Source organism: Chlorocebus sabaeus, chromosome 7, assembly GCF_047675955.1.
Source record: "Chlorocebus sabaeus isolate Y175 chromosome 7, mChlSab1.0.hap1, whole genome shotgun sequence".
Classification (NCBI taxonomy): domain Eukaryota; kingdom Metazoa; phylum Chordata; class Mammalia; order Primates; family Cercopithecidae; genus Chlorocebus; species Chlorocebus sabaeus.
Genome location: NC_132910.1, coordinates 27,584,025 through 27,597,466, shown reverse-complemented (window position 1 = coordinate 27,597,466; position 13,442 = coordinate 27,584,025). Strand labels below are relative to the sequence as shown.

The 13,442-nt window shown below is 41.3% G+C and overlaps 1 protein-coding gene across 1 annotated transcript in view; it reads right to left on the bottom strand.

Moving 5' to 3' along the window:
- FAM47E (family with sequence similarity 47 member E) overlaps window positions 1-13,442 on the bottom strand; it is a 49,509-nt gene that overhangs the window by 23,139 nt on the left and 12,928 nt on the right. The window contains exon 3 of the mRNA XM_073017845.1: window positions 3,562-3,907. Within this exon, the coding sequence (XP_072873946.1) occupies window positions 3,562-3,907 (346 nt within the window). The remainder of the gene's footprint in view (window positions 1-3,561; window positions 3,908-13,442) is intronic.

Here is a 13,442-nt window from a genome sequence, read left to right as displayed (position 1 = left end):
GTCATTTTAACACATTGATTCTTCCTTTACATGAACATGGAATGTTTTTCTATTTGTTAGCATCATTTATGATTTCTTTCATCAGTGTTTTGTAGTTCCCCTTGTGGAGGTCTTTCACTTCCTTCGTTAAATGTATTCCTAGGTATTTTAGTTTTTTGTGGCAATTGTAAATGATATTGAGTTCTTGTTTCTCAGCTTCAGTATTGATAATGTATAGAGACACAACTGATTTTTTAACATTAATTTTGTATCCTGAAACTTTACTGAAGTCATTTATCAAGTCTAGAAGTCTTTTGGATGAATCTTTAAGGTCTTCTGGGTGTAGGATCATGAAATGATTCATTTTTAAACTCAAGTTTCTGCCATTGACTAATCACATGGCCAATCCATTCATCTGAATTTCTGCCACATGTGTTGGACTACATGAAAAAAAAAAAAACTTTATTGATAACTCTTTCAGGTTCACTTTTAGAAACTTTGATTACACTTAATTCCAAACCTGTCATTTTGGTTTGGGAGTTCAAAGAAATCCATTTTCTTCTGCACAGTCCACCAAATCTCCAAATAAGTGATTATAAAATACTTCATTTGTTTCCAGTCATTAATATATAAAGAAGCAGATAAGTTTTAGAATTTCCAGATCCAACAGGGGCATGAATTGTATATCACTGATTTTAAAAAGTGGGGACAGTCTTGAAAGTGCCATCCAATAGCCAAAGTGAAACATGCACTAGTTTTTCTATGTTAGATTTAGTGGTAAATATAAGAAGTCTATCTTTCTTGACAGTCAAATCTTTAACCAAGAATAGTTCACCATTTTAGGTGGTTATAACACTGGAGGAATCTCAATATCAGCAAATGTCTGGTTCAGAAGGTTGCTGAGCTTGTCAAATTCTTTTAATTCTCTGACAAAGGGTGTCACATGCTTGAAGGCAAGGATGGTGTTATATGTGAAGGGGCATAAATTATACACAATCGAATAATTTGGCAGAGGAGATCTCTTGTATTTTTCACCTGCATTTTCACTTACTCTATGATCTTTGAAGCACTGAAACACTGAGGGCAGATCTTCCCGACCTGCTCCACTCAGACTCACATACTAATCTCCTCTGGAGACATCCTCACAGACACATCCAAAATAACACTTTACCATGTTTCTGGGAATTCCTTAATCCAGTCAAACTGACATCCAAAATTAAGTCCACAAGTCCACCTCTTGTCAGGTTGGCACTCATACTCATCTCCTTAAACCATATTTAATTTCCAAATAAAGACAATAGCAAGGTAATAGGTCCACCTACCACGATGCAACTATCCAGCATACAACCAAAAACACACTAATCCCTTCCCCAGAATTTGGCTTTCAGGATTTCAACATTCAGGAATTTAATCTTTCAGGATTGGGATTTGTGGGATTTTGGAGATCTCAACATTCACGATTATGAGACTGGGGACTATGTCTTTTGGGATTATAATCAGCACCACTTGGATAAACCTCCCATCACCTAGACACTGGGTATACAGCTTTTTACTAAAGTTCTACTTCCTCTAGAATAGAATTTGTCTCTGGGCCTACCCCAGTCCCCAAACGCCCCACTAAGTGAAGCACTTCTAAAGGATTTCTGTAGTTTTTGACTGCCCACTATCTACTTTCCCTCTCATGAATATCTGGATTTTTCCTTGGAGAACCACCTCTCTGTTCTCAACCCGTATTAGCCCGACCCCAACCTCACTCCTAACGCAGAACAATCAGAACCACAGTGACTGACTTTGGAATAGACACATGATTGAAGTTGGATCCATGAAAATTAGGCTATCGCATTTTTCTGGGATCACGTAAAAAGGTGTGTTCTCTTTCTGCTGGGGTTGCTAAGTGGGTAGGGCTTAAACCTGGATTTTCTGATGGCCACCTTAGCACCATAAGAGATCCTGCTTCAGCAGGAAGCCAACACATGTACTTGGGGAGGTCACACATGGAAATAAGCACCACAATCCCAAGCCATGCCCATGTGCCATCTGAGATGTGGAAATAATCTCTTTGTCATGGACTCAGAAGCTCTGGCCTGCAGAAGGCAGTGAAGGAAAGCCCCAGAGAGAAATTAACTGATCAGCTATTCTAGCTGTCCTTTCTGTAGACTTCTTTGCCACTGATCATTTATTTATTCATTCATTCAAAATTATTTATTGCCATAGGACAGGTATTGGTGGTACACAGTGAAAGACACAAATAAAGTCCCTGCCCTTATAAGCTTTCATTGTAGGAGGAGCTCAGTGGTGGCAAGTGCTACAGTGAAAAGTAGGGCACGGTAAGGAGTAGAGTGTGAGGGTAGAAGGGAAGTGCTATTTTATACAGGCCTCTCCAATTAGGAGACATTTGAGCATCGATCTAAAGGGAGTGAAGGAGTAAGCCAAGCAGCCATCTGGAGCAAGTGTTCCAGGCACCAGAACAGAGAGCTGAATTGAACATGCTCATACTGTCCATGGAGCAGCCAGGGAGGCCAGAGTGGTTGGAGTGGCAGGAGCAGGGGTGAAGTTGGAGGGGGAGCAGAACAGGGGTACTCTGGAGAGCAGAATGCCAAGGCCTTTCAGACCCCGACAAGAACTCTGGCTTTCTCTGAGAGAGAAGGGGACACTGGAGGGCCCTGAGCAGATTTGCCTTTCTGAACCATCGTCCTCTCTGTGTAGAATACAGGCTGCAGGGATGGGGATGGAGTTGCAGTCACTGCTAGCTCCCTGCCCAATATCCATTCTACCTTTTTTCTTTAAACCCAATAGAAACTGGGTTTTCCTCAGTTTCAACGCCCAACTCTGAAACTCCATTTGCTAGACTCCCTAGCAACTAGGAGTAGTCAGATGAAAGAGATGTTTACTGGGAAAGCTATTATTTGCCTAATTAAAAGAGTCAGCCGGCATGCACCCTTTAACCTTTGTCCCTTCCCTCTTCTTGTCTGAAATACAGACTCGATGCCTGGAAGCATGGAAGCTACTTTGAGATACAAAGACAAGAGATGCATACTAAGGATACAGAGCTAAAAGTCAGGAGAGGCCTGGGACATTGGTGACATCACAGAGCTGCTGCTGTCCAGCCCTAGTCTGGACCATTAGGTGGATTTTCCCCACGACCTTTCCGGTCTCATTCTTTCCACCTGTTAGTAAGTACCTAAGGGCACCTCCTAATACCAGGCTAAAGTGACAAAAATAAGACTAGACAATTCCCTCTCACTGTTTCCTCCCCCCAAAAAGTCACAACGCAAAGTACAGTAGATGGGTAGAAATTATGGGGAACAGAAGTCAGACGTTTTGGTTTGTGGCATCTTTGTAAGTTGAAGGGCTTCATAGGAAGCAAAGAGAGCAGTGTGCATGTTGCTGCTGGTTGTGTTTTCTGGGAGCAGAGGACAGAAGGCTGCTCTGAGGCCCACAAGAACTCGTGCCCTGGGGGAGACATTCATTGCTCCTCTTATAAATATATGTCACCCTCTCATGGGGACTCCCTAGACATTTAAATAGAATTATTTGCAAGGCCCCAGTGAAGCCCCTCCCCCAAACCCTAGGACACATCACCTCGACAGGCATAGCTTCTTCCAGATTCGGGTAGAGCGCCAAGGGATGTGGGGTCAGGTGGGCCTCCAGGTCCTCCAGGAATGCCTTCTGAGCCTGCTGGACTGGCGAGAGCTTGGAAAGCAGGTCTGCTTCCTTGGGCAGCTTGATCTGTCTCTTCTTTGGGGCCAGTTGGGGAGCTCTGTGATAAATCTGGGGCAGAAAGCCCTCCACAGGGACCTGAGTCACCAGACCAGTGCAAGACGGGCTGCCCTTCCTGAAGTCATCCAGCCTCTTTCTTAGAAATACCAGCTGCCGGCTGTTCAGGGAAGTGGGGAACTTCAGCGCATTCTTGTGCTTTGTGAAACATCTGGAAGGCAGATAGATTCTCTTTGTACCTAGAATACGACGTGCCTGTTCATATTAACCACAGGACTTGGGTGGGAGAAGGAGGTAGTAAAAAGGCTGGTCTCCAGCTTTTGGGGTGGGGGGTAGGGGAAGAGGGATTCACTAGAGAAGCTGGAGTTAATCATATTCCTAGTTCATAGCACAGAATCACTGCTCTGTACAAGACCCCTCTCCTGCTTTCTTGTCTATTTTATCCCCACAGTGCAGTCTCACTGGTCTCCCTTGCAAAAGCAAAACTGTTCTAGTGGATTTGGAATATATCCTTTGTTTGTACACTTTCTTGAAATTCTGAAGCATCCTTTTGTGTGCATGCACTATTAATTTATGTAAATGGCACTATTCTGTTTCTTGTTTACCAAGCACTATATTTTAAAGACCCTTCCATGTCACTCTATATAAATCTAATTCATTATTCCAACTGCTGCCACCACACTTCTTCTCTCCATTCACTTTGTGAAGGACACTCAAGTTGCTGCCTTTCCCAAGGACGCTCTCCCTTCACTAAAAGGGACAGAGTGCAGTGGGGTGGGAAGAACCCGGATCCCACTGACAACTCAGCTCCTAACTAGCTGAACGGCCTTGGCTCTTCATATAACCTCTGTGGGTTCCCCCTAAACTTAGGGGATCAAAGGTTGCAAAATGGCTGTCCATGGGCTACATCAGGCCAACAAACCTGTCATTTGGTCCTCCTTATGTTTTAATAAAAATCATAATAGCAAACATAAATTGAGAATTTTCAATATAACAGACACTGTTCTAAGTGCTTTACACATACCAGCATATTTAAATCTCATAACAACCCTATGAATTAGGCATGAGTATTATTCCCATTTACAGATAAGAAAATTGAGCACAAAGAAGTTAAAAAGCAAAATAAACACTTGTCGAAAGTCACACAGCTAATAAATGGTAGAGCTGGGAGTTCAACCCAGGTAGTGCAGCTCCAGAAAAAGGTGCTTAATCACTCTACTAGAGTTTCTGATAAATAAAAATGTTCACGTAAATAATCAGGAAAAACAGCTGGTCTTGAAAAGCCAGATTTTTCAAGATCTGTGAATAATAGGTCCACTTTTCCAAGGAGCCACAATTGGTATATCAGTTGCCCACTTGAGACAAACCACCTGCTCTCTCATTCACAACCTCCACCTCTCCCTACCACCATACATATAGCTGCTTCACTCAGCCTCCTTATCCACTAGCCCCCTGCTAGCATTGAGTAGTTAGGGCACAGAGATGAGATGGAAGAGACAGATGGGCAAACAGGAAGGAAAATAGAACCAGCTCCCAAATAACCTAACACAACCAGTGAACACCAAAGTCACAACTTGGAATCTGAGCATCTCATTATCCCCACATACTGCAATGCCTTAGTCAGATATTTCTAGAATCTCAGTGTCCTTCCCTAAAGCCTCTTCCACCTTCAGATCCCTTTCATCTATAATGTCTTTATACACCAAATCTAATCCTTGATACACCCATTGCTACAAAGTGTTTTTAAGAGATTTCAGCCTGACCCCAATTCTTTTCTAGTGAGTCCTAGAAACTTCTTACTTGCTGCATAGATGTGTATGTGTTGTTTTAAGGGCTTAACCCAACTCTACTGTGAAAATCTAGATGAAAGGACACAAAAAGATGAACTTAACAAAAAGTTACTCTCTGCATTTAACAAATCACTCTTAAATAGCTAAACGGCAGAAAGATGTTGAAATTACATCTAATCATAAGATTGATGACCCATTCAGCATTACTTATTAGTAAGTAACTCTCTATATTAAATGTCTTTACAAAGTTCATTTTATGCATATTTACAGCTAACTCACGCACCCAAGCACTTCACGAAATCAAATCTGAGAACAAATATTTTTGTTTAAGTACAGCCATACAACTCAAAATGGGGAATGTATGTGGCAGTGAGCTGCAACCTCATAAAATGTTAGAACTGGCAGAGATCCTGAGAGAAATCCAGTCTACTTTCTTCACTCGTCTTTTTCTTTCTGTTTTTTTTTGTTGTTGTTGTTTTGTTTTGTTTTGTTTCAAGACAGGGTCTCACTCTGTTGCTCAGGCTAGCATGCAGTAGCAATTATAACTCAATAGCTCACTGCAGCCTCAAACTCCTGGGCTCAAGGGATCCTCCAATCTCAGTCCCCCAAATAGTTGGGACTACAGGTGTGTGCCACCATGCCCAGCTAAATTTTTAAATTGTTTTTGTAGAGAGAGGAGACAGGGTCTTACTATGTTGCCCAGGCTGGTCTCAAACTTCGGGCTCAAGCGATCCTCCTGCCTCCACTTCCTAAAGTGTTGGGATTACAGGCATGAGCCACTTTCCTCATTTCTTTCCTTTTTTTTTTTTTTGAGACAGGTTTCCGCTGTTGCCCAGGCTGGAGTGCAATGGTGTGATCTTGGCTTACTGCAACCTCTGCCTCTCAGACTCAAGTGATCCTCCCACCTCAGCCTCTTGAGTAGCTGGGACTCAGGCATGTGCCACCATGCCTGGCTACCACTTTCTTCTTTTCAATAAGGAAACTAAGTTCCAAGAGGAGAGTGAGGCAACAAGTGTAGAGGGAGGGCTTTCCTCTCCCCCACACGGCCTCTCATAGTTAATAAGCTTACCACTCTGCATTATGTTAGGTTCAGGAAAAATCTTGCTTGGCCCATAAAATAAAATTGAAAACAATTTTTCTAAATATTTACTGTTTTCACAGACGCTACTACATGATATGTGGATACTTCCCTCTTTAAGAATTGCAAAAGGATATTGGACATGTATCCTAAAGAAATGAAAACGTATGTTCTTAGAAAATTCTGTATACAAATGTCGATAGCAGCTTTCTACATAATAGCCCAAAAACTGTAACGTCCAAAACAACCTGAATATCCTTCAACAAGTGAATGGATAAACAAACTGTGTTACATCCACACCAAGGAACACTACCCAGCAACGAAAATGAACTATTGATACACACAACTTGGATGGATCTCAGGGGCTTTATGATGAGTGAAAAAGAGCCAGTCTCAAAAAGTTACATACCGTATTATTCTATTTATCTAACATTCTCAAAAGAACTAACTTACAGAAATGGAGAGCAGTTTAGTGATCGCCAAGGCTGGGGTGGGAAAGGAAGTGACAGTAAAGGGGTAGTACTAAGCATTCCTTTGTGGGGATGAAACAGTTTGTATCTTGATGTATACATATGACCAAATGTTACAGAACTGTATACACACACACCTGAGTGCAAGAGCTGATAAAATCCAAGTAAGGTCTATAGTTCAATTAGCATATTCTGCCAATGACGTTTCCTGGTTTGGCAATGTGCTATCATTATGTAAAATGGTACCACTGTACGCAGCTAGGGGAAGGGTACATGGGAACTCTGTACTATTTCTGCAACTTCTTGTGAGTCTACAGTTATTTCAAAACAAAGTTTTTAAATGGAGGGAGAAGCTTCCCAAAGAAGCTCTTATGAATAACTGCTAGAAACAACTATGAATAATTGCTAACATGTACACAATACATTCTACATGCCAGTGACAAGTTTACATGTGCTATCTCCATTAATCCTCACAACAATCTTAGAAAGCTGATTCCCAAGTTATTGCCCCATTTTATAGTTAGGAAAGTGAGCCCAGAAGGAGCAACCAACTTGCCTAAGTTGCCTACGTCTCCAAACAAGAGGAGAACCAGCCTTCAACTCAAGCCTTTCTGATTCTAGACTTTGGAATCTTCACCACCACATCGTGCTGTCTCCAAAAGAGACGAATTCCATTCTCAAAAGATTCTCAAGGAGTCGGCAAAGGCAAAAACATTCTTGTTCCTGCTGTGAGGCTACCACAACCGTAGAAAGTGTTAGCAGACCTCCCTAGTACCCCAGGCGCTCCCTCAACCCTGGGCTCCGCTTGGTCACAGCCGCCATCTGGAAGTCAAAGGCTCCGGGGGCAACAGATGCCTAACACCAGATACAGGACTCTAGGCGCCCCGGGGCATCTGATGAACAGTTGGTTGGCTAGGCCGGAGAAGGGTGGGTGGTTAGCAGGAGGGCTCAGAGTCCTGGGCTAAACCAGTCTCCGCAGCGGACCCTGCGGCCATCACTTTCCTATCAGAAATGGAGATATTAGTCTACATCCCTGGGGGCGCGAGAGGCGGGGGTTGCGAGGATGACAGGAGGAAAAATCCTTTGCGAAGAGCAGCACCGAGCGCTGGTTATCTCAGCATATTGTGTTGCACGTACAGGAAGCATTGAGGAGGGAAGGCAGGCAGGACCTCTTCCCCCGCCCCCGCAAGCGCGGGTCTCCAGGCGCCCCCGCGCGGCCCGCGTGGGATGCGCCCTCGGCCCGGGAACTGAGCGTTTACCCGAACCTGCAGTTCACGTCCTCGCGCACCCGGGCCAACGTCCCCGGCTGGAGCAGCCGCCTGCGGTCCCCCATGGTGGCTTTAGCTCCGGCCACCATCCGGGCTTGGGCGGTGTGTGTGTCCTGCCGCCGCCCCGTCGCTAGGACACTTCACAGCCACCGGCTGCCAGTATTTGCCCCGGGCGCCTGGCAACTCTGACGCCCCGCTGAGCGGTCCAACCCCTTCTCCGACGCCGGGGGACGCTGACCTGGCCAGGGAAAGGGAGAGGGAACCAGTCCTTGGTGTAATCACATTTTACTCTGCTGGGAAGGCGTATTCATCTTCCCACCGAAACGCGCCATAGACTGGATCAGGCCTTTGCTCATCATCGTTTCAAAAAAAGTTTACTGAAGGAAAGAAAGGAAGAAGGCAGGAGGAGCGATAAAGAGATAGCAAGAGAAAGAGGATGGAAAGGGAGGGAAAGGAATAGATTTCTAAAGGTTGGGAAAGCCTTTTAGCAGGGAGATGTTTTCCTGGAGGTCTTGGAACTCTTGGTCTCATAGCCTTTGTAAACCGAGGGCTGCACACCTGTCTCTAGTCCCCAGCTGATTTCCAGAGGCCCTTCCAGCTCGTGTTGATTCTTCTGTCTCGACTCACTTCTAGCAGACAAGTACCATCCAGCTGACCCTGGTAGGCACGTGGCCACATAGTACGGATTGCATGAGGGTGTGTTTTGGTTTTACTAAATTCTCATGCTACTTCTGAGTGTTTCTGATTTAAATATAAGCATTGGTTCCGCTACTTAACAATTACGCACTCCTGGGGGCAGGCTACTTACATTTTTAAGCTTCATTAATTACCTAGCCTGAAAATCGGGAAAATAATAGTATCTACCTATAGGATTATTGGGGATATTCGATGAATATAAAGAAATTAACACAGTGCCAGCATTTAAGAATCCCTCAAGAATTATTATTATGCACAGTACTATTATCCCAGCTGTGAACTGGGGGTGGTAATATTTGTCCTGCCTACTTCACAGAGCTGTTGTGAGTTAATGGAGAAAGTTATGTAGGTAATCATTATAAGTAGCCCAATTGTTATTTTTATTATCTTTGATATTAGTCTGATTGCTAATGCCAACTTTTTATTACTTTGAGGAGGTAGGATTTCTGTAGAAATTCTGTGAGAACTGGACCAAAGGTATGGTTATCTAGGCTGAATGGAGTCCTGCAGGAATGATTTGTAACAATTTGTCTGAACAATGTTTGATTAAACTAAAAAGCTTCTGCACAGCAAAAGCAATAATCAGCAGAGTAAATGGCCCACATAGTGGGAAAAATCTTTGCAGTCTATATGTCCAACAAAGGACTAATACTCAGAATCTACAAGGAACTCAAACAAGCCAGTAAGAAAAAAACAAGCAATTCCATCAACAAGTGGGCTAAGGACATGAATAGACAATTCTCAAAAGAAGATATAAAAATGGCCAACAAACATATGAAAAAAGACTAGACATCACTAATTATAAGGGAAATGCAAATCAAAACAATGTAATACCACCTTACTCCAGCAAAACTGGCCATAATCAAAAAATAAAAAAACAATAGATGTCAGTGTGGATGTGGTGAAAAGAGAACACTTTTACACTGCTGGTAGGAACATAAACTAGTACAACCACTATGGAAAACAGTGTGGAGATTCCTTAAAGAACTAAAAGTGGATCTACCATTTGATTCAGCAGTCCCACTACTGGGTATCTACCTAGAGGAAGAGAAGGCATTATACAAAAAAGATACTTGCACGCCATATTTATAGCAGCACAATTTGCAGTTGCAAAAATATGGAACTAGCCCAAATGCCCATCAATCAATGAGTGGATAAAGAAATTGTGGTATGTGTATATATACGATGGTATATATAACACTCAGCCATAAAAAGGAATGAAATAATGGCATCGGTAGCAACCTGGATGGAACTGGAGACCATTATTCTAACTGAAGTAACTAAGGAATGGAAAACCAGGCATTGTACATTCTTACTCATAAGTAGGAGCTAAGCTATGAGGATGCAAAGGCATAAGAATGATAAAATGGACTTTGGGAACTTGGGGGGAAGGATAGAGACAGGGATGAGAGATAAAAGACTATGCATTGGGTGCAGTGTACACTGCTCAGGTGATGGGTGCACCAAAATCTCAGAAATTGTCACTAAAGAACTTATTCATGTAACCAAAAAATAAATAAACAAATAAAGGATGCCCAGAAATATTCTGAAGGAGGCATTTTACCGGAATCTCCAAAGGTTGTGACAAAAAGAAGAAAAAACTGACTACAATTTATATATCAGCAAGCAAGAGGTAGAGTTTCCTAAGATGGCTTTCTATATATTTTCTACAGCTTCAGTAATCCTTTTAAAAATATTTAGCAAAATAATATGTTGGCAAATTCTCACTCTTAAATAAACAAATAAATAATTTGTCCAGATGCCTAGCGTTTCTACCAATTCAGTACTGCTTTCCAATTTCTCACCTTAAAGTTATATTTTTTTGCTTTGTTTTGTTTTGTTTTCTTTTCTTTTTTGAGACGGAGTCTCACTCTGTTGCCCAGACTGGTGTGCAGTGGTGCGATCTCAGCTCACTGCAACCTTCGCCTCCTGGGTTCAAGCAATCCTCCTGCCTCAGCTTCCCAAGTAGCTAGGATTACAGACACGCACCAGCATGCCAGGCTAATTTTTGTATTTTTAGTAGAGATGGAGTTTTACCATGTTTGCTAAGTTCTATTGTTTTTGTTATTCAAATGCTTGTTTTTGTTATTCAAATGCTTGTTTTGTTATTCAAATAAAATTATATGTGAGTAATACTTTTGGGAATGAAATGGCCACCTTACCTGGCAAAAAGTCTAGAAATAAACACCTGGAACATCACCAACCTCATTCTTAAATAACATATACTCACTTGATTACTGTATTTAATACATTTCACCTTTGAGTTGAGAAACAGAGAGAGACTGAGATTCTCTAAGTAATGACTACAATTATGGTATGGAATGTATGGAGTCAAAATTACCATATGGAGCAATTATCAACTTGTGATGATGCAGATGTCATGAAAATAGATGGTTTCTTATTTATTTATTCAGCAAACACTAGCAACAAAGTACCAAGGTGACGATGATCAAGTCTGTTTTCTTCTCCATTGCATCTCCAGTGCCTAGTATGGTATATAACAAATCAATAGTTGTTGAATAAGTACATAATGTGTGTCAGGCACAGTACTAGGAACAAGAAGGACAAGATCCCTACCCTTAGTCTTGGAGAAATCCTACCTACATGCAAAATAATGAAGTTGGGCCCTCTCCTTATACTGTATACAAAAATCAACTCAAAACAGCTTAGAGACCTAAATTTAAGAGCTAAAACTACAAAATTCTCAGAAGAAAACATAGGGGCAAATCTGCACAATTCTGAATTTGGCAATGGTTTCTTAAAATGATAACAAAAGCCGAAGCAACAAAAGAAAAAATAGATACATTGGACTTCATTAAAATAAAAAACTTCTGTATATCGAAAAACATGATCAAGAGAGTGAAAAAGATAACCCACAGGAGAAAATGTTTGCACATCATATACCTGAGAAGAGTTTAATATCTATAATATATTTAAAAACTCCCACCACTCAATGACAAAAAGACAACCCAATTGAAAAATAGACAAAATATTTGAATAGATATTTCCCTAAAGAAGATATACAAATGGCCAAAAATCACATTAAAAGATGTTCAATATCATTAGTCATCAAGGGAATGCAAATCAAAACCACAATGAGATACTACTTCACACCAATTAGGATGGTTATAATAATAAAACCAAATGAATAGAAAATAAGTGTTGGTGAGGATGTGGAGAAATTAGAACCCTCATGCATTGCTGGTGGGAATATAAAATGGTGCATTTGCTGTGGAAAACAGTTTGGCAGTCCTCAAAAAGCTAAGCATAGGTTTACCATATGACACATCAATTCCACTCTTAGGTATATACCTAAAAGAATTAACAACAGGAACTCAGATATTTGTACGTCAATGTTTATGGCAGCATTTTCACAATAGCCAAAACGTGATGAGAACTCAAGTGTCCATCAACAGATGAATTAATAAACAAAGTGTGGTATATACATACATGGAAAATTATTCATAAAAAGAATGAAATTTTGATAGGTTATAACATGGATGAACCCTGAAAACATCCTAAGTGAAAGAAATCAAACGCAAAAGGACATATACTGTATAACTCCATTATATGAAATATCTAGAATAGGCAAACTTGTTGAGACAGAAAGTAAATTAGAGATTATTAGGGACTGGGAGAAGGAAGAAATGAGGAGTTAGTGATTAATGGATACAGAGGTTTTTTGGGGGGATGATGAAAAATTTTGAAATAGTGATAACGATGGCATAATACTGTAAATATAATTAAGGCCACCAATTATAAACTTTAAAAAATGGTTAAAGTTACAAATTTCATGTTACATATATTTTGACACAATTTTTTAAAGTTGTAAAAAATAGGAAAAAAAGAAGGAAATTTGAAAATTAATGAGCTAAGAATCCAACTTAACAAATTGGAAAAATAGTCAAATAAATCCCAAAAGAAGTATGTTTTTAATGTTGAGCAAAAGAAGCCAGACGTCAAGAGTGTACACTGTGTTCCTACTAACATGAAGTTTTAAAAGAGACAAAATTAATTTATAATGATAAATGTCAGAATTGTGGTTACTTGGCGGGTAACTGACAAAGAGAAGGCATGAGGGAGTCTGCTAGGAAGATGCAAATCTGTATCTTGATCTGCTGGTGGATATGTTAGTTTTTATGTAAAATTTTAATGAGCTATACACATCAGATGTGTGCATTTTACTATGTAAGTTATTCATTAAGAGAAAAGTTTGCCAGGCGCGGTGGCTCATGCCTGTAATCCTAGCACTTTGGGAGGCCAAGGCAGGTGGATCATGAGGTCAGGAGATCGAGACCATCCTGGCTAACACAGTGAAACCCCATTTCTACTACAAATACAAAAAAATTAGCCGGGTGTGGTGGCGGGCGCCTGTTTGGGAGGCTGAGGCAGGAGAATGGCGTGAACCCGGGAGGCGGAGCTTGCAGTGAGCCGAGATCACGCC